The following is a 24,419-nucleotide window of genomic DNA, read 5'->3' on the forward strand; positions in this document are numbered from 1 at the left end:
CCTGCTCACCTCCTCACCTGTGGTGGCGCTGCACCATGAACCTGACGGAATCAACACAAAAACCTGAATTACAATCAGTTCAATTTCCTTCCTTACAGAATGTGAACAAAAATGAAGGGACATCAGATTTTAGCGGTTGTGAGATTGCCCTTTTGTCTTTGGCAAAAAAACAAAACCAAAAAAACACTAGCCATTTCTTCTGCTAGTGCTTGACATGTTAACTCTGGTTGTACTTCACCAGAATGCCCTGCACCATTATCCACTTTCTGCTTTTGAACCGCACCAAAGTTGACTTCAACCAAACTGAGGCACCAGATGCACCAAAGTTCACTTTTTGGTCCACGTCAGAGTTTGATTGCTTTTTCACCCCTCCCCAGTCAAACCGGACTTTCTAGGCAAAGTACCGTTCAATTAAAGCAGACTGGACAGGGCTCACTTTAGGAGCTCTCTTGAGGCCTACAGTGTTTTGTGAAAAACATTTACCTAATTGAGGTGAAATTCTAAGAAAAATCTTAGAATTCTCTAACATTTTCCAAGAGTTTTCCTAAAATGACTTCACTATGAGCTACTTTTGTTCTCCAGATTCTTTGAGACTATGGGCTCAGAACAATGGGCTTTTTAAACTCTTCCTGCTCCAGAAGCAGAGGCTCACTCTTCACTATACAGAATGTTATGAGCCAATACAACAAATTGGTCGCACTTTCAAATGTTTGTAAAGTTAACTCTCAAACAGAAAGAAATATGCTTCTTCTAACTAAAAGGGTTCTGGTTTGGTAAGTTGTGGCTCCAGTGTGGAAACTGCAGTTGCCTGAGTAGCTTGGAGTTAAAGACAGAGCTGTACTGGAGATGGACTCACCGTCTCTTTCTAGCAGGTTACCTCCCAACACCCAAGTAGGTGAGTGAACTTTATCCATATCAAACGATAGCAGGGTCCAACTCGGTAAATATTTAACAAGAGGGTATCCACTGGCAATTATGCAAGCGTTTGTCAGGAGGGCTGATGTTGCTTGAAGGATATATTACAGGGCATGTTGAATTCTTCCTGCTACATTCTGAATTTGTGAACATAAGTTGTGGCAAGGAAAGTTCTAGAGCTGAAATTGGTTCCTTTTGTTTGATGTTTAGACTAAATTCTTGTTGGTGTGTTTTGGAGCAACATAACTAAAGTGTGCTTTGAGGTAAAGGCCACAAACTGATGACCGATATTTCTCCATGAAGGGAGCTCAACTCTTGGTTCCAATTGCAGCCAATTTTTTTTCAGGTTTAAGAACTTTTCATAAAATGCTAAGTAAGTGTTCAGTCACATGTAAAACACCTGTCAAGTTTCCCAATTTAGCCTGGAAACTACTGTTTTCTACCCATCTTTCCCGACATGCTCTCGTGTTATAGGACTATTATTTTCTGTAATCTGTGGACTAATGAATCTTTGGGAATATCAAGATGTCATTCTGAAAAATGCAACAAAAGGATTTTGTGTTTTTTAGTTTTGGCCAACTGTGTGTTTGTATGTGTGAAGAATCTGGATTAATGAGCTACAACAGTGTTTAATTTCCCATTGGAATCAATAAAATATTTTTGAATTTGAATTGAATTTATGGTGCAAAAACCTTCCATGGATGGGATTTTTGTCCTGTCCAGTCTCTTTCTTATTATTGAATCACAAACCCAGACCGAGTGAGGCCTTCAGCCTCCTGGTTGGGTCGTGGGCGCTTTCTTGGAGTAATTTCTCCACTTCACTTCTGAAGATTCACTATTGTTTGTGGTTTTCTCATTTGTGAGTAATGGCTCTCAGGTTCACTGCAGTCTAAAAACCTTAGAGGCAACAAAATTCTTTCCACGCTGATAAATGTCTTTGTTTCTCATCTGATCTTGAATTTCTGTAAATTGGCCCTTGAACTGTTGCTTTTTGGACCTTTTCACCTACTTCATGTTCAGTGATGATTTTGCAGCTTTATATAGAGTTAGATTGATTTGACATTTTTACCCCTCAGTAAATAAATTCTGAATTTGTTATCAGTAGTTTGAAGATCTTAGTCTGAAAAAAAAAGAAAGACGCAAAAGCAGTCTGTAAAGGGGTGTAATACTTTTTCATTAAACAGTCACAGTTTTGGAAGAAATAGCCTTCTGCTGCCCCCTAGTGTATGATGAGAATATTACTACACTGGACATAGCATTGTCTTATTGGTCTCCATGTGTTTTGCATTGTTAAAGGTAGACTTGAAGCAATGTATTTATTGAAAATGGTAGTCAGTTTTTGACTTTTATAGTAATTGTCCTTCTGTTTGCTGGCATGACCCGACCCATACAGGCTAGGCTCTGCTATTCACCTAAATCCCTGAATCAGCTGAATCACAGGAACATTGGACTCTATCCCAGATTCTTCCTGTGTGACTCACAGTGGGAGTCAGACCGCCTGCCTCACCTCTGATCATTACATTTCATTTCAGCTCAGTAAATGAATGAGGAAATAAATAAATAAAATCTGCAAAGCATTTAAACCAAGAAAGCACTTCACGGATATTTGTCATTGTGTTGATGCGGCGCCTGAAACACTTATGTATGCAATTACAGTTCAAATGTCTGGAAAAGGTCAGGCTGGGGGGTTCATTGGGCAGGATCATGTTTACTCGTAAATTTCACGCTGAATTGTTGAGCAATTTTAAGCCTCACTTGGTTTTTGATTCGTTTAATCTGTTTGCAGAGGAAGGTTCGACTGTTGCTGAGAGCTGTTCTTCTAAAAGTTCACATTGTAAGAATGCTTGGAAAAAGTCATGTAGGAGACAGGAAGTGGAATATGGAGCTAAACTTGGTGTCCTGTCTATATAGCATTAATTTATGACATTCACCTACATCACATAAACCTAATATTTTATCCTTCCATATTACACAATGTTTAGTGGCAAAATTCAATTAAATTCACATATTCATGAATATATGAATATTTACTTAAATGAGAACATAAATATTATGTTCTCATTTAACTAATTAACTAATTAATTAATTAATCAATTAATCTAATATGTCTTTAGTTGAACAGATATTTAATTTCTAAACAAAAAGTATATACACAAATTTTCCTCCTAAAAAATCTGATGGCTGTACATAGTAAGATATTATGGATGAATAATCTCAGTACGGTATTACTGTAAATACTGATTCTGAGCCTTATCGATCAAAGATTGAAATGATTAAATACTAAATTATTATTATTTTAACACATAATTACTTACAATTTCAATTAATGATGAAAACTATTAAATTTTCCAGTACTACATGGCAGGAATGTTAAATTATTTATAGAATTATTATTTTCTAAATAACATTTAGTAATACTTGTTATACTGTCTTTTTTGGCCCTAATTGAACCATTATTTTGAAAGAGGTCGTGGCATTGCTGTAATCCGGTTTGAGCTATCCCCGTTCAGCTTGACGCAAGCGAGTGCAAGCTATTTGCAAGCAGCGGACGCACAAAGGAAGTGTTACTCAGAACCTGCAGCGATGACCGTCAAAGTGTACTATACCACCGTTACTGCCTCGCGGACGGTAAGTCAGACACACTGTAATGTACCCGTTTACCGCTGAATGTGAGTATTGAGCTCTGACGGGAGCTGCTAACAATGGTTCAGTCTAACGGACACACCCAGCACCCTATCTGTAATAGCTTCCTCCTGACTAACAGTGCAGCGGGCCTATGCGCTTAAACGCTTTTTGCATCATTCATTTAATGTCAGCTTTATGTATCGTATCGGCACTCTTATTGTTCCTTAACACCTAATTATAATGGCTATACGAGCGGCAGGCGTCTTTATTTTTCTACCTGAATTCATGAGCTTGGTTAGGCTGTTTGTTTCTCCCCCAACAAATTAGCAAGCAGCATTTGTTCACTATTCACCACAAAACTTTGTTCAAACAGTGGTTGTGAAACACGGTCATTCAGGTTCGCGTGACTTGACAAAATAACTGACTCGTGAGCACATGTATCCGTGTCCCGCACGCTGAGCTCTGCACCAAACCTCATTCAAAAAAAGTCACTTTAAGTTCCCTGTCTAGCTCAACTTGACAGTAACACGATTCTGTCCAAATAATGTGTACTTATGAATTATGGCACGTGAAACACACTGAGCAGCATTAAGCAATAAGAACTGCCGATTGCATAAAAAGCAAAAATACTATCAATATGTATGTTCCAGCTAGTTAAAGCTAGTGTAGTTGGTCATAAAATCATTCACTTGGCACTTCCTGTAAATTTACGGTAGCCGAGTTAGGCTGCAAAAAAAAAAACGTATTCTTTTTATTCTTGCCTGTATATTTTTGTCAGAAGAGCAACATACAAGCAAATTCTTTCATTTGTGTTACAAAAATTTGCAAGTAATGTTGGCACTAAATGTGTTCGACATGTCAATAATTTAAATTGCTAAGACCTTGTATCTGCAAATAAAATAGGTCATGATGATGTGAAAACAGCTTGACTTAATTTAGCCAAACAACGATAAATAATGATTACACTACACACTGACACGTTTTAATAAGACTGCTGAGCAGGGGTGTGTCCAGGAAGTTTTTAAAGACAGCTAAAGCTAAATGGGGACCAGTGATGATCTTGGGGTGTTGCACCAAAATAAAACCCATAAGTAGGCTGTAATAAACTTTATTAAAAGTGTGTGACTCACAACATGGCTGTCACACTGACATAAACATAAATGCATAAAAAGCAAATCTAAAAGTCTGACCTATTGAAGCTATGTCTTTTCTCAAAAGTTGTGCTCAAACGTTTTGTCAAACACTGCATATAGCTAAAGTCTTCAGTCAGACGTTTCTTCAGAATAGTTGCAAGACTGACTGCTAGTGGAGATGCTTCCTACTTACAGCATCACTTTCCACAACATCCTTGGATCATAGAAGTTTCCCTTTGGCATAAATAAAGTATCATTGAATTAAAATGCTTTGTGTTAGTAACATCTGTAATTTCTGGATGTTGGCTTTGATTCCTTGCCAGGCGTCACTGTTAATGATAAGAGATTTGTGCGATTAAATTGGTCGTCATTAAACATTACTGCTATAATCTTTTCATATGCAGCAGCAACTTTAAAAAAAAGAAAAACACTGTACAGCTTTCAGACTGTCTGCCATCTGGTATCTATTAGGAGCTCATTACTTTTTAACCCTCTCCTGTGCTTCAAGGCATCTATCCAACCGTCATGTTTCTGGAAGTTGTTCCTTTTTCTCTACCACTATGATATCCAGAACCTTAAAAAAAATAGTAGTTTGCTGAGCTAACAGCCATTTAGATTTACTCATTAGTCGGAGCAGATTTTTTTTCTGGAACTTCCTGGATAAAGTGACAAACAGTTCTGCTTCTCTCTTGCCTCTCATCTGCCGGTATGAGGATGTAACTCTAAATTAAACGCATAGCAGCTTGACCTTTTTGCAGTTTGTTCCGCTTTTTGAGGTGTGGTCACATTTTCGAACATCCAACTTCCTTAGTGACCCAGAGTGACAGTGGACTGTTCATAGAGGAACCAAACAAACAATGTTTGAAAATTGTTGAAAGTGCTTTTAGTTGAGACTGTTCCCTGAAGCTTGTTATTAGATAGAAGTGAAAGACATCTCGGTTCACTTTGATATTTAAATGCTTGTTAGAGAATTGAAAATTGGCATAATGGTTAGTTTACCCTGGTTTTGTTGACAATGTTCTAGACATTAAGGGTGAAAAAGTTGCAGCTTTTTCAGCCAAATCTGGGGTATTGTTTACATCACTTTCACCGTTTGTTTGAACCGATGACCTTTGACCTCATCGTATTTGAAGTCTCCATCCTTCCTTACTGAAGGCGGGTGGGTACCAGATGGTGCTGCGTGGTGGTGCTTCTGAGTAAAGCTCAAGTTTTTTTGTTTTCCAGGTCAAGTCTCAACAAGCGGAGGTCATCCGGGTCCTGGAAAGTAAAAGCATCCGGTACGAGCTCATCGACATCTCCGTGGGTGGCGAACTCCGGGACGAAATGAGAAGCAAAGCAGGGGACCCCACTGCAGCCCCTCCCCAGTTCTTCAACGAAGACCAGTATTGTGGGGTGAGGAAATCACACATCAGTATAAAAACCTCTACACGTACATGTACATGATGCATATACTTGTATTTCTGACAGTCACCTCGGGCTTTAAACATGGCCAGCGTTTTACTGTTCACGTTTCTGATTTGCCTTTTTGAGATCCTTTCTTCTCTCCTCCACAGAACTATGAGATGTTTTCAGAGGCAGTGGAAGCCGATACAGTGGAACAGTTTCTGAAACTGGCATGAGGACAGTTGGACCTCGAACCGCCCCGCCCTTCAAAACCTCCATCACCTCCAACCACTTCCCTTTCCTCCCCACATCATGTTGGAGGACATCCAGTATGTCACTGTCCACCACTGACGCCGTCTGCCCACTTTTTACGCCATAACGAAGAATGCCAAATATCTCCAATCCAATCAATCAGAAGTCACACGTTTCTCCTTAACTGCAAAGTTGGTCTTAATCCGATTTCCTTTTTTGTTGTTGTTTTCAGATCTTTATATATGTTATATATGTTAGACTACTATTATGAAGGAACTCCAAACCTTGAAGGAATCAGTGTGCAGTAATCGGGTAGACTAATGAATCCAATCCACTGGATGACAACAATCAAATGAGAAGCTATCTATTCCATCTGTAATTAAAACACAATCATGTTTGCACTCAGAAGTCGTTGTAAGTACTGAAGCTTAGTTTGTGAAGAAGTGAAAGGACTACAAGGTATTATAAGAATAATGATTTTGATTCGTTAAGAATTGATGGAGTCAATTTAGCTTGAAGTCCAATGTTAACCCAACAAGACAAATATGGAATTTGCAGCATTCTTGAGTCTATATAATTACAAGTACTCCTTTTGTACTTTTAAAAATGTACCAGTTTTTGGACCAATCATCTTCACCCACATCCACGTTAATACATCATACTCGTAACACAGACCATTGACTGACGCAACTCCTCAACCAACCAAAAATGGTAAATCACCGTTTTTCTTACTCCGTTTCCTAACCAGATCCAAAGGTTCGACTTTTAAAAGACGGCCTCTGGTTTGACATCTCAAACGTTTGCTAAAGTTTGCATCTGGCTTCCACTCTTAGTGCCAATAGACCAGTTCTCTAACGCGGATCATGTCTGCAGTGTTAGCATTGACTTGCCCTCTTCTCCTTCTATCTGTCACCCTCCTGGTTTCTGTAGGTGCTGCATATTACTGACTGGGCAGAAGATGCCAATCAATAACGAGAAGGGAGTATTTCCTGCTGAAGGTTTACATTTTGGTTATCATAACTCAGTCTTATCAAACTTTGGGAACATCTGCCACATTCCATTGGTGGTGTTGCATTCATTCCATCAATCCACTTGGTTGAAATAATAAAAAAAAAAGCACCTTTTGCAGGATTTCTTCAAGATGTTTGCACCCCCTGCCTTCATTGCATCTGTTAAGCTGTCCCTTGTGATTTCCTCTCACAATGATTGTGTATCGTTTTGTAGATGTTTGCCTGTTATTGATGTATACTCACTATGAATCATTCTTTACACATTCCATTCTGAGCTCTTGCGTTGCTTTTTGGACCAATTCCTCTTGGCCAAAACGAAAAAATGAAGAAAATACAGACTTAAAAGCAGTTGTCTTCCAAGAAGATTGTGAGAAGTGATTTACTGTATGCGTTAAAATAAAAGAGTTAAATCAATCTGTTTGGATTGTTTGTTGATTATATGGGATTTTGATTTATTTCAATGTGCAGCTTTGATTGGATGTTTCTAACTGAAAGGAGAATGCTACATCTGATTTGAATTTTTAATTGGCTTGTAAGGGAAAACTTATGTAGTTTTACTGTGTTTTCATTCAGTGGTTATATAACGCCAAAAAACTGGGTCCAAATGTAAACTTTGTACTATTTCAAATCTTGATAACTCTGAAGGAAGTCATCAAAACTTATTGTGCATTCAAGGATATTGACTTTAAGATTAAAAATACCTTATGAAATAATTTCTGAGAACAAATACAACTAAGTATGGAACACAGGTTCATCTCAAACGAGAACATTAAATCTAATTCAGCTCAAAAGGTGAAACTTTTGAATCCAACTGATCCCAGAGTTTTACATACTCTCCTAAAAAGTCGTTATTTGTATATCAGATTTCAGCAACAAGGCAATTCAAAGTGCTTTATACTATAAAAAGCAAAGTAAATGAAATGTGCAATAGGCATTACATTTATCAAATCAATTGTTTTAAAATGAACAGAACTCAGCCCTTATTTTTTATACATATCCCACAAATGAAGCATCAGCCATCCTCCTGGTGTCCATTGTCCCTTTTTGATATAATTAATGTATGCCCGATATACACACACACAAAAAAGAAATATAAAAGCCTTTGTGCCACTGACAAAACCTTCGATCGTGTTTGAGGCTTTTAGTCTGAAAATATTCCCGGATGTTTCGCTACTGCTTCACCGGATGTTAGTAAACTGTGGCTCGAAGACGGAAGCTGTAAATTTTGACAGAACAGCTGAGGTAATATCAGTTAATAAATACTATTGCTAATTTAAAGCGATGCATGTGGACAGACTTATATTCGCATACATGTCCTTCTTTTCTTCCTTCTGTAATGTTGCTTTTTAACAGCGGTTTGCGGCGTCTGCTTTTATTAAGCAGCTAAGCTAAGCTAGTTGAGTCTTGTAATTGCTACCAGAATATTACTGAATGGATGCTGTTTGCTGACATAATACCAAAGCTCACAAAATGACATCCTGTGCCTGGTTATTTTTAATTGCCTTTGGCCGGCGCAATATGTTTCTAGCTGTCACATTACCTTTTTTAACAGAAAAAGACAGCAGCAGGTGTATAATCAGGGAGTTTCAAAGGGAACTCTGGGATTTCTTCCCTTGTGCGATGCGCAGCTTCTGGTTTAGCAAACCTGCATAGGACTCTTTCATTACTTTTAAAGACTCTGAACTTTAGATTATAATTCTGAGGCTTGTCAAATCTAAACTAGACTAAAAACATATAATTAAAACAGTTGTAATTTGAGAAACCACAAAAAAATATATAAGGAAGGAAAATGATCTTTACAAACCGAGTCCATGCCATGTTAAGAGTGATTAAGGTTTAGGTTGGTTAAAACGAATGAGTTTTGCTGTTCCTCCCAGGTGAAGCTCAGTCTGACGATGAGCGTCCCAGACTACATGCAGTGTGCCGAGGACCACCAGACGGTGCTGGTGGTGGTCCAGCCGGTGGGCATCGTGCCCGAGGACCAGTTCTTCAAGATCTACAAGCGCATCGCCAGCGTGAGCCAGGTGAACATCCGCGACTCCCAGCGGCTCCTCTACATTCGCTACCGCCACCACTATCTGCCCGAGAACAACGAGTGGGGCGACTTCCAGACGCATCGCAAAGTGGTGGGCCTCATCTGCATCACCACGTGTAACTCTGCCAAGGACTGGCCACAGACCGCCGAGCGCTTCCACGGCCAGAAGGAGGTGTACAGCTCCACCCTGTACGACTCGCGCCTGCTGGTGTTCGGCCTGCAGGGGGAGATCGCCGAGCAGCAGCGCACCGACGTGGCCTTCTATGCGGACTTCGAGGAATGCTCCGACGTGGAGCGGAGGGTCGAGGACTTTGTGGAGTCCATATTTATAGTCCTGGAGTCCAAGCGGCTGGACCGGGCCACGGATAAGTCCGGTGACAAGATCCAGCTGCTCTGCGTGCCTTTTGAAAAGAAGGATTTTGTGGGTTTGGACACAGACAGCAGGTGAGCGTTTCTCTCCAGAATCCCGATTTCTCCGCATTTCATGGAACCTTCACCTTGGGGTGTCCCGATGCGATATTCATATCAAATATATATAAAAAAAATGAGTATCGGATTATGTGGGCCTGCATTTAAAATTTCCCATATAGGCACCGCTATAGCGGCAGTCCGCTCCAGAATTTTCCTCCGGTATTTAGTCTGACCCAACATGGGGCTTTATAGTTAAAGGCCTATCATCATAACAAGTTTTACTAGATGATAAATTGCCCCGAAAGTTATTGTGATACACAATAATATTGTTTGAGACCATTTTCAAGTAATATGGTAATGGCATAATAATGCAAGAGCATGTTTTCAAAGATCAATAAACTTTAAATTCAAATGAACATTTTATACTGGAACTGGAAGACATTTAAAATGCTCCAAAATAAACAAAACAACAGAAAAAACAAATAAAACGAATTATAAACAAACAAAATTGTCCTACAAAACAGGGCTAGTTGCCGAGCCTTTTCTAACATTCCACACTGCAAAATTAAGTAATAAAATCGGTTATGATTTGTATTGGGTCAATCTCTGTATTGGCCAATATTCAAAGCTGCGATATCGATATTGTATTGGAAGTGGAAAATTGTATCAGGACACCCCAACTTTCAGCTGGATGTCTGTTGTCCGTGTTTTATGTCAGCCTCATATTTTCAAAAATCCTCATGCATCTTTGCTTATTTTTTCTAAAAATCTACCTTTTTTGTTTGTTTTTCTGCATTTGTTTTTGTTCGATTTATCCTGCTTTACTCTTCTTTTTTCTTTTCTTCCATACTGTCCCGTGAGTTTATTGTTGGGTGTGAAAAGGTGAGATCTTAGACTCCATAGGTGAATTACTTTCCCCACAGATGTTAGCTCTGCCGAGGCATGGGCCGGTATGAGGTCTCAGGGCGCCATGGACTTATGTAAGAAATCCAGCAATTTTATGTTACTTATGCAAAAATGTGAACCGAAATGCAGTTTCTATGAAATTTATTCACCTCCTTGGATGCTTTCCTCCTTTTACTGCTTTTACAAAACAACCATGATCAACAAAAGTTTGGCTATTTTGAGTAAAAAAAAATAAAAATACAAACCCTTTAATATCAAAGTGAAAACCAGTTTTATTGCAGTCATTCCACTCATTGTGAGACCACTAGCACCATTTGGATGGAACTGTTGAATTTGGTCAGTCACTTATTTTATGTTGCATATTTTCATTCAGTTGTCATTACTTTATAGAAATCTGTTTTTACTTTGACATAAAAGGTTTTCCTTTGTAATTTGTTTTGGCAAAAACACCTAATTTTGTTGACCATGATTGATATGTAAAGCAATAAGAGTAAAGCAACTGAGGGGGTGAATAGCTTTTCTAGGAGCCGTGTAGGTCACAATCTAGATATGTTTGCTAGTAGAGCAAAATGTACGCCATAAAGTGCTTCTAAAATAATACATCTTGTTGGTTATCACAGTTCTAAAACTGCTATTAAACATTTTATATATTGTTATTTTGATTTGATACATGAACTAAAGTTATCAAATCGACAACCTCTATTTTTTCAGGCGATTGTATGGATGTACACCTGTTTGATTTGGCAGTGTAGTCGTCTCCTGTGTAGCTAGCTGATTAGCACGGCGCAGCAACAGGTGAGGGAGGGTCAGTACTTCATCACTGTATGATCCATACAGCCAGAAAAAACTCCAGTCACTTACACAGTTTCCCTAGAAATGATATGGTGAACATTTTCTTTATTTATTTAATTTTTGAAAGTTGAATCGTCAACTTTTGAAAACTGGTCCATGCCTTGAACCGGTCCATGCCTGGCTGTACCCTGAAGATGCTTTCTTCCTGCTCCTCCCTGACTCCTGAGCAAACGTAGCTGTTTTATTCATGCGCAGCATCTTGCAAAAATGAGTACACACAGAAGATGTGACACTTTGACACGTCATATTTAACATGTCACATCAACCGGTGGCAAACGGCTTGCATGGACAGCCATACATGTCCAAATCGCTGGCAACAAAAGTGAGTGCACCCCTAAGTGAAAATGGCCAAATCTTTCCCAAAGTGTCAATATTTTGTGTGGCTGCCATTATTTTCCGCTGCAGCTCCCCACAGCCCCAAACGACGATACTCCCATCGCCGTGCTTCACTGTAGGCAAAACGCTCCTTCCACCTGCTGCTACACACACTTGACACCATCTGAACCAAACAAGTTATAGCACCTTTATTTGTTCTGAACAAGCAAAATGTCAGAGGAAAACAAAAGTGACTAAGAAGAAAACAAACAAAAATGTCCTACTAATAATTAACCCAAAACTTTCACATCCATTTCGAAAAGAAAATGAAAGCTTATTAAATCCCACCTCGATTGTCTCATGCAAATACGTCTCACATTCTGCATATTTTTACTTCGCGTCACAATTTCTACTCTTTCCAAAGTGCATCTGTATGATTTATTTATTAGCATGCATAATAACAGGACAGACTCTGCTTGTCTTCAGCAAGTTGTCCATCTTTAGAAGAAACTTTGGACATTTTCACTTAGTTCTGCAGAATTATTCAGCACTATGAGGCCATTTTGATAAAAAACAAAACTATAAAATACTGCAGGGTTTTTTTCACAGCTATATTTTATTAATTAGTCTGGTAATTAGAAAGAGCTGCACCTGTGCTGATGATAGGAACACACTCAAAGGAAGTTAGCTGATGGCTTTTTGCCATTATGTTAACTTTTCAAGCTTGCACAGCATTTTGAAATGAATAAAATGCATCACATAAGTTTGTAATCTAAAATGATGTCAACAAAAAAATAAAAGCTGCATTATTTGTGTCACTGCCAGCACTTTTTCCTGAAGCAGTGTTTTGGCTCCATGTGGAAACACCATCAGGCCCAAGAGAAAAAAAAGGAAAGTTTTATTTTATTTTTGGTAAGATCAAAAAGTTTTTGAAAAAGTCTTTGACCTCAAATGGTCAGAGTGTGACAATTACTAGCATCTAGTGGCTAAGTTTAAAATAGCTGTAATTTTAGACGTTATCCTCCTTCTAATCTACTAGTAAATTTCTATCATCTGTATCCATTTACAATCAGCTTGAACAAAGTTGAACATGTATTTGTCTTTAAATAGGCTTTTTACTTTCTCCTGTGAGGTTTATACTATGACTTTTACCTAAAAACAAACTTTGCTCCATCAAAATTAGTTTTTCACTCATTTATGAAGCTTTCCTAAATGCACGCAGCGTTTTCTAAGAAAGATTTTAAAAAGAGAGAATCTTTTCTTAAATAATTGAAAACTGGATGTCTTTCTTTGAATGAAGCATAGCTGTAAAATCTTTTAACATTTTTGAGTCTAAAATTATTTACACTCCCCTTTCCACCAAAAAAATCAGACTACTGTATTTGGTTAGTTAAAAGAAGGACAAAGAATGTTCTTTGTCCCACTAGTCCTTTTGACCCACGTGACAAAAGGTCGAGCTCATAGTTTATCCTGCTCACATTGTTCCTGTCTTATGAGGATGTTCTAGTTCGTGAAACTGCATTTGACTGGGTGGATCTCTATATGTGTAAACCTGTAGCTGCACTGACCTCAGAAAATGTAAACTTATGAACTAACAATAACTCATCCCTTTTTAATTTCATTTTTAAAACACATGTATTGTTTTAATTATCCAGCCGGGCCTGTTTGAAATTGAAAGCTTTTTGTTTGGAGTCTGTGCTGTAGCACTCCTGCTTCTCTATTATGTATTTCCTCTTAAGCTCTTGGCCACCTGCTGAGCCACTTCATTTTCTTCCATTGACCTTCCTGGTGTTTGTGAAGAGCTTACACATCCTGCATAATTTCATACATATTTTATGGAAGTAGTTCCATTTCCCTTGTATCCTGGTGAAGCTACTCCCTTTTTCCTCCCTCCGACAAAAACCGACGAGTCACAGAATACCTCGTGCCTTGTCTTGTCACCCAGATCACACTTTAGCCGACAGACGAGACCCCTGTCCTGTCTCCAACCAACTCCATTTACCTATACAAACTCAGAGTATCGTTTCTAGTGTAACCGGTAGCCAAAAGAAGTACTTTTGTTAAAGATGTCGATGCGCCTTGTTCATCTGGCAGTGGTTCTAAAAATGTTTTCCCTCCTTATTCATGTCACTTCGCTCCCCAGGCATTACAAGAAGCGTTGCCAGGGGCGGATGAGGAAGCATGTTGGGGACCTGTGCCTGCAGGCAGGGATGCTGCAGGATGCGCTGGTCCACTACCACATGGCTGTGGAGCTGCTCAGGGGAGTCAACGATTTCCTCTGGCTTGGTGGTAAGCATCAGCCTAAACATTATTATTTTTTTGTTATAGTTATATTTACAGAGTGTCCTCACATCCTAAGAAAGTCTTAAAATATCTTATATTTATAAAATAATAATTTGGCCTTAAACATTTTAATTACAGGTCTTACATTTTGCTGTGGCAGGACTATCTAATCTTGTTTATTCAGTTTTCTGACAGGGAACTTTTCTGTCAGACTAAAGCTGCTAAAATACCTATTGTGCTTGCTAGCAAGGATATTTTAGGATAGATTTAACTAGCTTTCTTTTTCTCCTTTTTTCCTAATTTATTTCCAGCAAAATTTTATGTAGAAAAATAAAACACAGGCTGCTTGAAAAGGAAACTAGCTAGCCTTTTGCGTCCATTGTGACAATGTGCACTTTCATCGATTTTATTCTGGATGAAGTTTGTTTCCCCACCGGCTCGCTTCCGTTACCCACTCATATCAGGCTTCTTGCATCCTGTGCATAAAAAGCCCAACACTTAAACTTGGCGCTAAAGGTGGGGTAAAGTTATAGAGAGTTATATGCAGCGTGAGAAACTCAAATCTACTGCCAAGAGCCACAAACACACCAGTAATGTCCATTTTTGCTGTGTTTGATTGTAGGACACCAGACCAGCTGTCCAGTCTTAAATTGGAGTTCTTTTATTTTTTTTAAAATGAGCAATGAATATTAGCCTGCAAAAATGTGACATTGTAGCTGGTTGACTTAGTTGCATTTGTCAAACTCATGAAATATATCCATATATTTTGACACATGCCATCTTTTAAAGGAAATTCGGTGTCAAATAATCTTTAACTTGCTACAGATGTGCACAGCTAAAACAAATAGTTATATTTTCTTATATAATGGTTTGGTGTCCAAAGCATGCCTTTTTTGGACACCAACATGCTCTTCACATACAGTGGCTTGCAAAAGTTCTCATACTCCTCAGATGTTTTTTTTTTTCATACTCCGTCACTTTACAACCAGAAAACTGATTGTCGGATCCCAGAATCTGTGCACCTGTGGTTTTGTTTGCAGCTGCGTTGGAAGGCTTATGTTCAGCCTCTGTCATCTTCCACTACCCGGGAGGCACAGCGGGAAAGATGGCCGCACGCAAGCCCAGCATCTCCCAGCCGGCCGATGCGGGCAAACGCCACAGACCAGGTAACCACTGGGCTGCAAACAGGAAACAAACGGCGGCTCTCCTGAGTGACTCAGAGAAACAGAATGGATCTGCTGGCTGGCCAAGCTTTGCTCAGCTAAACTGCTTGGTTTCACTTTAAGCTTTCTTAAATGCTGAAATGTGTGTATTTTCTCCTACTGACTGCTAGTTGAAACTTTAACAATGTTGTGCCATTTTCCCCTTTTAATTAACTTGCTATTAACTCTGCTATCTTTAATGCTAATCATGTACATATTTTAAACAAAAATAAGAAGTTACAGGAAAAGAACTGATATTGAACTGATAGTATTTTTCTTCTTTCACAGTAATATCAGAATAATTATCAGCTCGCTGATGAGTTTAAGTTTATTTGTACACAGGATTTCTACGCGGTGTGAAATTTTAAATTTGACCTCAGTGTTTTCCAGGTCTGGATTGGTGTAGACAAAGAAATTGGATAAAAATATGTTTCCAGAGTTCCACTGTCTAAATCCATCCATCGGCCATTTGTTTGTTCGTTCCCTCCTTCATTTATTCTTTCCATTCTTTCTTTTTGTTTGTTCTTCCTTCATTTATTCCTTTGTTCATTTCTTCCTTCATTTGTTCAGTTTGCTTTCACTCTTTCTGTTCCTTCCTTTGTTTTTTCCAGTTGTTCTTTCTGTTCCTTCGTTCATTCGTTCAGTCCTTTCTTTGTTCTTTTGTTCCACCTGTTCTTTCCCCAGCTTTTCTGGAATTTTCCATTATAGTTATGACTTGCATAGTTTTAAAAAGATGGGGGTTTTTTCAGCACGATGTGCCAACTCATTAAAATAGTTGACCATCAAAGAGTAGTAATATTCAGTAAAATTCTATAACATTTGCAAGTCATATTCAAGAAATTTTAGACCGGTCAAGTTAACGTGAGGACAGAATCGTCTCCTGTGAGTTTACCTTAAGCTATGATATTAAAACATTATGAATACGGTGCAGCTAGCATGCAGCAGCAGCAGCAGGCATAAAGCAGGATGTGGCTGCTAACTCTGCTAACTCCGCTAACGCTGCGCCTTGTGTCATGGAGTGAATCTGCATTCTCTCTCTCTGTCTGTAGGGGCTCAGGAGGTTCTCATTGATCCAGGTATGGACTGACTGTTTAACCACTGTAGCTCCTCTAGACACTTCGGTTTGCACGCGCTCACATGCTTTTTGTTTTCAACAGCTCTGGTGTTTTGGTTAAAATTCAGTTTCACTTCATTGCTTCTTTGTATTCTGCATCACAGTTCTGAGTGTATTTTAAGCAGACACTTTATTGATTATTTTCATATTTTACATTCTTCTTTGACTAAAAAAAACAAAACAAAACCCACAAATTTCTTGCATTTAAACATAATTTTTCTGAAATGTTTAGGTTACATAACTCTTTTAAACACCCAGAGTTGGTGGTTCAACACCTGTGGTGCATATTCTAATTGTCTTTTTAAATGTTGCTTACTGTTGAGGTTAAACATATTGGTGTGGTGAGACATAGCAATGCCACACGGTTGCTATGGACACACCTTCTGTCTGAACTCTGAGTGTTGCAATCTAGTCGTTTTACTTTATTCACTTTGACTTGGCTGGGTGTTTTTTTGACAAACATTAGCCGTCTTCTAAAAGGCACCGTTAGTCTTACATTCTTTCCTTTTTTATTCAGAGTTAGGATTGGTTCAGATTTAGTGGTAAATCTTCATTTTCAGTAGTTTCTAAGCTGGTTCTGGTCACCTTATTCTGTAGGATTGCTTGTGTGTGGTGGGGTGGGTCTTAATTTTACTGGGGTAGTTTTTTTTGTTTTGTTTGTTTTTGCGGTCATTTGATTGGTTTTAATATGTGGGCTATGCATGCCACTCTGGCAGTTGTGCTCTCAGTTCTCCTCTTTACTTTCATTGTTTTCTCCTTGGTGTTAACGAAGCAGATTAACTAAGATTCTAAACTTTTTTTTCTTTGAATAATCTTATCGCGTCTCGTTTTGCAGGTGCCCTGACGGCCAACGGCATCAGCGCCGACACCAGCACAGAGATTGGACGAGCAAAGAACTGCCTGAGTCCGGAGGACATCATCGAGAAATACAAAGAGGCCATCTCCTACTACGGAAAGGTAAATAAAACACAAAGTGTTTCATTGGGACTAAATATGACAGATTAACGCAAACCTTCCAAGTACGAAAATGCAATAAAAACAGTGTCTAGAATTGCAGAGACTGCAGCTTTGACTTCAGTGAAAATTGTTTTGTAGAGTTTTGACTCAAGCGGACTGAATACAAAAACATTCTGCTGTTCAGATTTTTATTTGTAGAAAAATGTTGAAAATATTTCATTTGATGTGGAAAATTGGTCATTACTTAGTGTTGCTTTATCACATAAAAACTCCTGAAAATGCCTTGAAGTTTGTGCTCATAATGTAAAATATGAAATGTTATGAAATGTTTAAATTAGAGGTAATCAAATGCTACAATAAAATAAATATTGTATATAGCTGCAAAAAAAGATAAATGGATATGAACTAGTGAAATGTTTGCTTTTGAGCTCTAATAAAATGAAAGAAAAAATTTATTATTAATTCTATTTTTTGATTTTAGAACAGAATGAATCATAAATTTAACAAAGGAAAGAAAAAACATAAATTTTGCTGAATAAGTTCAGCTGAGTGAGCTCTTCCCTTAAATAAGACTTGTAAAACTGGTGACCTTTTGTTGTTATTATATGCAGATATTGAATAAAAACATACATAATCACAAGCATCTTATAGCATTTATATTAAAATAAATAAAATGGTTCTTATTTGGTTTCATAAGAGCCACAGTTAACCCCTGGTTTAAGTGATATCTTAGAATTTTGGAAAGAATATCTTCTATTATTACCATGAAAATGAGTTTTCTGTGTTCTTATGAAAACTCAGCCTCTGCAGAATTAATTTTAAAATCCTAGGTTTATTATAATCTAGGCTTTGATATAAAACTCTCAGCGATCCCTCATAATGCAGATACATTTCCTTGATTCCTTGCAGCCATGCTGCCATGCTGCATCATGTCAGCATGGCTGTCTGTATTCATCCTTCCCAGTAGGGGGCAGTATTGGATGAAGTATATTTGCATTAGCAGACGTGGACAGATTTTGACTGGCTTTAGACCGAATGGGACAGATAGATGTGACTTTCTATGAACCATTAGAGCTTGTAAACCAAAACTTTCATGCTGATAACCTGTTAAAGCAGTGCTTTGTGTCTACAAACCATATATATTATTACTAATAATTTTAATGAAATTGTTCCCAACTTGCTGGAAGTGGGTTACTTTTCAGAAGCAGTTGTTAGTCTTATAATTATTTTCATTTCCTTTTTGTGTTGATCTCCTCTGCCTTCATCCCGTCTACCTGAATCTAATTCCTTCTGGATTAAATTACGCTTCAACAAGTAGACATTTTGAATTTCAATAGGAGAGTCGGTGAGGATGTAAGTGGAAGAAAGCCATGGGACTGAGATAAACTGCTGCTGTTTTTTTCTCCCAACACATTGAAGCTAAAATCCCTGAGAGGTGATTGACAGCAACTGCTTGCATCTCTGTGTTCTGCCATGTTGACCAAGAGCGGATGAGTTTGATCACCTGGTAAAATGACAAGTTTTAGGGACTTGCAAAATCAGACCATAACAAATAAATTGAAAGATTTTCCCTAGGGAGACGTATACCCTTAATAATCCACCTCAAAAACAAACGAATCTGAGGAAAAATGTAAGCAAAAAGCTGCTATGGCCTGGTAGTGATAAATTCAGTCTCAGAATTCATTCCCAAGTTCAGATTTACCATCAGTGATCCAGATGTCTTAGTAGGAATTCCCTTAAATTTGCACTTTAGTCATTTTGACTAAAGAGTGCTTTTAGAGCTTTCAACAGTTACAAGGAATCAAAATGATAGTATTTTATAAAAATATGTATGGAAGCCCATTTCCGCCATGAAATGGCTTCCATTTCTGTAATTTCGAGTGTTACAATTATAATTCTGAGATTCATAATGTATGAGTAAAAGTCATAATTTTGATAGAAAGTCATAATTAGAAGATTTAAAGTTATTATGATACCAGAATAGTATGTTAGCTCTTCTTAGCTTTGTGAATACATGGTGAATTATGGTAACAGAGCAGAAGTTGACCATTTCAGGCGAAAAGGCAAATTTATGACTTTGAATCTTATAATAATGGGTGTGAAAGTCACTATTGTGACTTTCTATCTCATAATTATGGCTTTAAATCTCATAATTACAACTTTGTCTCATAATTATGACTTCCTGTTAGGCTTTAATGTTTTCTTTCAAATTGTCTTCCATAAGTATCAGTCAGGAGAAGAGTGAGAAAAATTCCTCAGCATATAATGCTGTGGAATACTGCTTTTTGAATGATAAGTGTAGCATCCACTGCGTGTTAAGGACAAAACAATAAATTCTGGTGATTTCTTTTGTAGCAGCACTAAACATGTCCTCCTTTAATGCCCCACAGTACAAGAACGCAGGTGTGATCGAGCTGGAGGCCTGTGTTAAAGCCGTCAGGGTGTTGGCCATCCAGAAGAGAGCCAGGGAGGCCTCAGAGTTCCTGCAGAACGCTGTCTACATCAACCTGGGACAGGTATGATCACCGACTGGGAACACACACAGCATGATAAACCCAACCGGTTCTGGTGGGTTGTCCAAAACAGTAGCAGTGAGCCCACTCCTGCGAGAAAACCCATTCTACCCTGCATTATGTAACTTGATTCACTGATGATCTAAATGGCTGGATTGTTGAGGATAATTTAGGATGTTTACACACCTGACAGTGGACTCGGTTTGACTGGAGGGCAAAGTTATAACATTTGTTTTATCTTCAGTTGGTGTGGCTCTCTTTAACACTGCAATGTGTCAAACGAACCAAACCCTTTGAAAAATCTCCTTCTCATCTGTGGGGGCGCTGCACCAAGAACCACAGAAGAAAATGACACAAAAACCTCTGAAGAAGACCCTGAGCGCATCTTCCTCCTTCATGAAATGTAAACAAAAATAGAGTGGCGTCAGATTTTAGCGGTTGTAGGATTTCTCTTTGGTCTTTGGCATAAGACAACAAAACATTTCTCCCGCTAGCGCTAGCTAGACTTGCACCTTTATTGTGGTTATATTTACCAAGAATGCCCTGTGCTATAATATACATTCACATGATTATTAGAAGTTCACCAGAGTTCACTTCAACCAAACTGAAACCTAGGCTTTTAGGTAGACCACGGTTCGTTTTTTCCGGTCCACTTCAGAGTTCGATTGCCCTGCTTACTCTACTTTAATTGCACTCTTGTTGTTTGCCTTGAAAGTTCGGTTTGTTTGGGGAGGTGTGAATGCTTAATCGAACTCTGATGTGGACCAAAAAAGCAAACTCTGGTCCATCTAAAAACCTTGATCTCTGTTCAATTCAGGGGAATTCTGTTGCAGTTCAAATGCATTAGTGAACGTCAAGCGGACTGGAGACCGCTCCAAAAGCAGGAAGTGGACTGCAATTCTGGGCAATCCAAGTTAATGCAACCAAAACAAATGTTTGCAATTAGCAGGAGAAATCACTCGTAGTCTTTTACTAAAGACTAAAGAGAAAACTTCCACCCATAAAATCTGATGCTACTCCATTTTTGTTTACATTTTGTGAAAAAGGAAAGTTGCTCTCAGGTCTTCTTCACAGGTTTTTGTGTCGTTTCTTTCAGTGATTCTTGGTGCAGCGCCACCACAGGCGAGGAAGTGAACAGGTTTTTCGAAGGGTTTGCTTTGTTTGTTTTTCTCTTCTTCTTTTCCCTGTTTTTTTTTTCCATCTAACAAAAGATAAAAAGATAAACTTACAAAAAACAAAGGCTCGAAAAAAATCCAAATACCCATCAGTCCAGTGGTGGCAGCAGAGTCCAGCTTTGCTGGGTCCGGGTTAACTTCTTGTCTGTGCGCCTGCTCCATCTGACAGACATTCATCCACTCCTCAAGTGACAAGTTGACTTAATGAGTTCTTCCCAGCTGTGGAGGTGTCAGCATAGAGTTTCCGGAAAGAAGTTTAACTATTCTACACTTCCAAGAAGAGTTGAACAGTCTATAGAGGGCAGGGAATCAACGGACTGGATTGTTTAAACCTGAGTTTCTTCAAATAGAATGATGCTTCGGTGCGCTCAGCCTCCACCATGACTCAAAAGACGGCATAAGGGTGTAGTTTGCAGCTGCTAAATGCTAATTATCTCCATATAATTGCAGCTGTCGGAGGAGGAGAAGATCCAGCGCTACAGCATCCTGTCTGAGCTCTACGAACTCATCGGCTTCCACCGCAAGTCGGCTTTCTTCAAGCGCGTGGCAGCCATGCAGTGTGTAGCCCCCACCATCTCCGAGCCGGGCTGGAGGGCCTGCTACAAGCTGCTGCTGGAGACTTTGCCTGGATACAGCCTGTCTCTCGACCCCAAGGATTTCAGCAAAGGTAGGGGGGCAGAGGTCGTAAACGACAACTTCAGAAGCTTCGTTTCGTGAGGTGTTCTCCTGCAGTGCGCTGTGCTTTCCGGCCCCCGCTTCACTCAGAGAGACACAGCTGAGATCCGCTGTCAGCGTTCGGAGGGCTCTCAGTGTTGAGGCCTTTGTGATGCAGCTTCAGGACTCTACAGACTCTTGACCCCGGCTCATTGCAGTCAAACCGTTGAAAGCATTATCTATAAAAGAGGCACTCAGAAACATTCACAGCTTATCAAGAGGGAACCATCTGAGCGAGATTTGTCTTTCTGATGCACTTTGAATCTTTGGCCTTGTTTGCTTTATGAGCGGGGAATGAAATCTGAGGGAAAATATTGGAGTTCATTCTGAAAAATGAAAAGATATATAATATTGGGCATTCGCAAAAGATTCCGATAGCCTTTTACTCATGCTATCCTTTCATGTTGTAATACACTTCCTCCTCAGAAATGAACAAGAATCCTTCCCTTGACGCTAAAAGAAAATAATTGAGACAGATTTTCACTGCAGAAAACATTCACACGCTTAAAAGCAAACAGGCTCCAGTGCTTTTTCTGGGGATTTTGAAAAGGATGAAGATGTTGAAGTGAGGAAAAAATGTAGCAGTGTAATGAGGCACAGAATGAAGTACAGAAGTACAAAAATCCATCACCTCGTATAAACCTTCCACTCAGTTTTTTCATCATGTCATCACCTGAAAAATAGAAGTTTACTTTTTTTATTATAACAATTATTTTTGCATTAGTTTGTCGATTAACTGATGACTCGAATTAAAAAAATACCCAGCACATTGTGCACATTTTTCATTCAACCACTTAAGGTTTTTATACAATATTAGAACTACATTAAAAATACAAATAAACAAATAATTAAATTCCTTTTATAAAATAAGAAAATAAACATTTTATTGCATAAAATGCAATCACATCATTCCTTTAGTGATCTCTGCAGCTAAATAGATTTTTCTAACGTCAACATATGGAACGCTCAGTCCTTTCTGCTTGACTTAACATCGATACAGTGCAGTATTCTGTTTATTTATTTTTAGTAACCAGTTAATAAATGGACAGCAAAAGGTGCTAAATATGAGATTTTTTGAACCAAGTGAAGCTAAAACTGAGACTTGAGGAGCTCTGATAGAACATATTTATAGACAAAGAAGTTTTTAATCTCAAATTCAAACTATATATATATACACACACACACACACACACACGTACATTTTCTACTTAATTACTGCTCTGTGCTGTTCTTTCAAGAATCGACCTGTTTTGAGTCTGTATCTAAAGTTAACAATTAATTGATTTCTAAATTAGTTTAGAAGGATTATTTCAATAATCGATTCATGTCCATGAATCCTATGAATCGTTTCAGCTCTGTTCTAGAGGAGTAACGCGTTGGCTGGTTGTCTCTGTGCAGCAGATCAGAGGCAGCCTGAGGAGTCGGTAGCGTTTGACTGAGGTTTGCATGACAGTGCAGCCACTAGGCTGTGGCAGCACAGTCATTATCTTGGCAGTGTGTTAATTGGATTTCCAGACGTCTCCCGTTCAGGGCTGGAAATGCAGCGAATCAAGCTGTTTTTTTGTGTTTGAGCGAGAGCGACAGCCTTCGAAAAGCCAGCATCCCGTGGATTACTGTGCTGGATAAACACTGGTTCTGGCAGATAGGTAGAAGTCAGCTATTTTTAGCCTGCTGAGTGGGTGCAGTTTTTCACTATAATGGGGGGAGATGCTTATAAAGGAACTACATGTGCAGTTTGTTCAGATAGTAAAGAAGTCGGAGAGAATAACAACCGTGGGGATAAAAGTGCTGATAATGGCAGAGCAGCAGAAGTATGATTTGATGTTATTTGAAATGGTCTTTAAGCTGAGGAAATATTTATGGCTTTATCAAATGTCCTTCCTCCCCTCTCTGTACCCTCTGGCCTTCCCACCACATCTTTTCCTCTGGTTTTTCTTTCTTTCCCTTTTTGTGAGTCAGCAGACGGCAAAACGGAGCGGAGCAGGGCGTCTTTTAAAGGGTCCGGGGGGCATTGTTGATGTCAGGTTAGAAAGATAAAGGGCTTCAGAACCAGCTGAGTTAATAACATATTTAATCTGTTTGGTAGAGATGTGAAATGGAATATATGTAATTGACAAACGCAGTGCTTACCTTGAACTTCCCCACGTTTGTCACGTTAAGTGAAAAATGACCAAACATTTGTTGCAAATAGGAAACATGTTGATGTCAGAAGATGCAAATTATCGGCCAAAGATTTGAGAAGAATCAAACGCAAAGCTCCCGTTCTCCTCCAGGGCTGGAAAATACCAGAACCAAAGGCAAACCAGCTAGAGTTCAGTTAAAGAGGACTAGATGAGGCTAGTGTGAATGCACCCTAAAACACAGAGTCAAATAAATAGTTCATTAAAGAGTGTCTGTAATAATCTTTGGCAGCCCTGTGAGTGTGTTCCTCTGTCTCTCTCTCTCTCTGTCCCAGGCACCCACAGAGGCTGGGCAGCTGTACAGATGCGCCTGCTGCATGAGCTGGTATACGCCTCCCGCCGCATGGGCAACCCGGGCCTGTCTGTGCGCCACCTGTCCTTCCTGTTGCAGACCATGCTGGACTTCCTGTCTGATCAAGGTCAGTAAACAGCAAAGCACAGTGT

At 39.0% G+C, this 24,419-nt stretch overlaps 2 protein-coding genes across 5 annotated transcripts in view; both read left to right on the top strand.

Moving 5' to 3' along the window:
- Window positions 1-3,402: 3,402 nt before the first annotated feature.
- Window positions 3,403-7,732, top strand: sh3bgrl3 (SH3 domain binding glutamate-rich protein like 3). Its single transcript, XM_008421342.2, has 3 exons — window positions 3,403-3,543; window positions 5,898-6,065; window positions 6,227-7,732. Exons 1-3 carry the CDS (start codon window positions 3,499-3,501, stop codon window positions 6,290-6,292), a joined length of 279 nt encoding a protein of 92 aa, XP_008419564.1. The 5' UTR covers window positions 3,403-3,498; the 3' UTR covers window positions 6,293-7,732.
- Window positions 7,733-8,463: 731 nt separating this feature from the next.
- trappc9 (trafficking protein particle complex subunit 9) overlaps window positions 8,464-24,419 on the top strand; it is a 205,402-nt gene continuing 189,446 nt past the window's right edge. Inside the window, exons 1-10 of one of the 4 annotated variants that reach the window (XM_008421343.2) lie at window positions 8,464-8,560; window positions 9,196-9,797; window positions 10,617-10,646; window positions 13,981-14,126; window positions 15,161-15,286; window positions 16,372-16,398; window positions 17,272-17,393; window positions 19,784-19,909; window positions 21,532-21,748; window positions 24,251-24,394. In XM_008421343.2, the coding sequence (XP_008419565.1) occupies window positions 8,504-8,560; window positions 9,196-9,797; window positions 10,617-10,646; window positions 13,981-14,126; window positions 15,161-15,286; window positions 16,372-16,398; window positions 17,272-17,393; window positions 19,784-19,909; window positions 21,532-21,748; window positions 24,251-24,394 (1,597 nt within the window). In that variant the 5' untranslated portion in view covers window positions 8,464-8,503. The remainder of the gene's footprint in view (window positions 8,561-9,195; window positions 9,798-10,616; window positions 10,647-13,980; window positions 14,127-15,160; window positions 15,287-16,371; window positions 16,399-17,271; window positions 17,394-19,783; window positions 19,910-21,531; window positions 21,749-24,250; window positions 24,395-24,419) is intronic. The other 3 variants (XM_008421344.2, XM_008421345.2, XM_008421346.2) reach the window with 3 other exon arrangements.

Source organism: Poecilia reticulata, linkage group LG11 (assembly GCF_000633615.1).
Source record: "Poecilia reticulata strain Guanapo linkage group LG11, Guppy_female_1.0+MT, whole genome shotgun sequence".
Lineage (NCBI taxonomy): Eukaryota > Metazoa > Chordata > Actinopteri > Cyprinodontiformes > Poeciliidae > Poecilia > Poecilia reticulata.

Coding starts and splice junctions, on each gene's coding strand:
- sh3bgrl3 (XM_008421342.2), top strand. CDS start 3,499: ATGACCGTCAAAGTGTACTATACCACCGTTACTGCCTCGCGGACG. Junction 3,544..5,897: donor CCGTTACTGCCTCGCGGACG/GTAAGTCAGACA, acceptor TTTGTTTTCCAG/GTCAAGTCTCAACAAGCGGA. Junction 6,066..6,226: donor ACGAAGACCAGTATTGTGGG/GTGAGGAAATCA, acceptor TCTCCTCCACAG/AACTATGAGATGTTTTCAGA.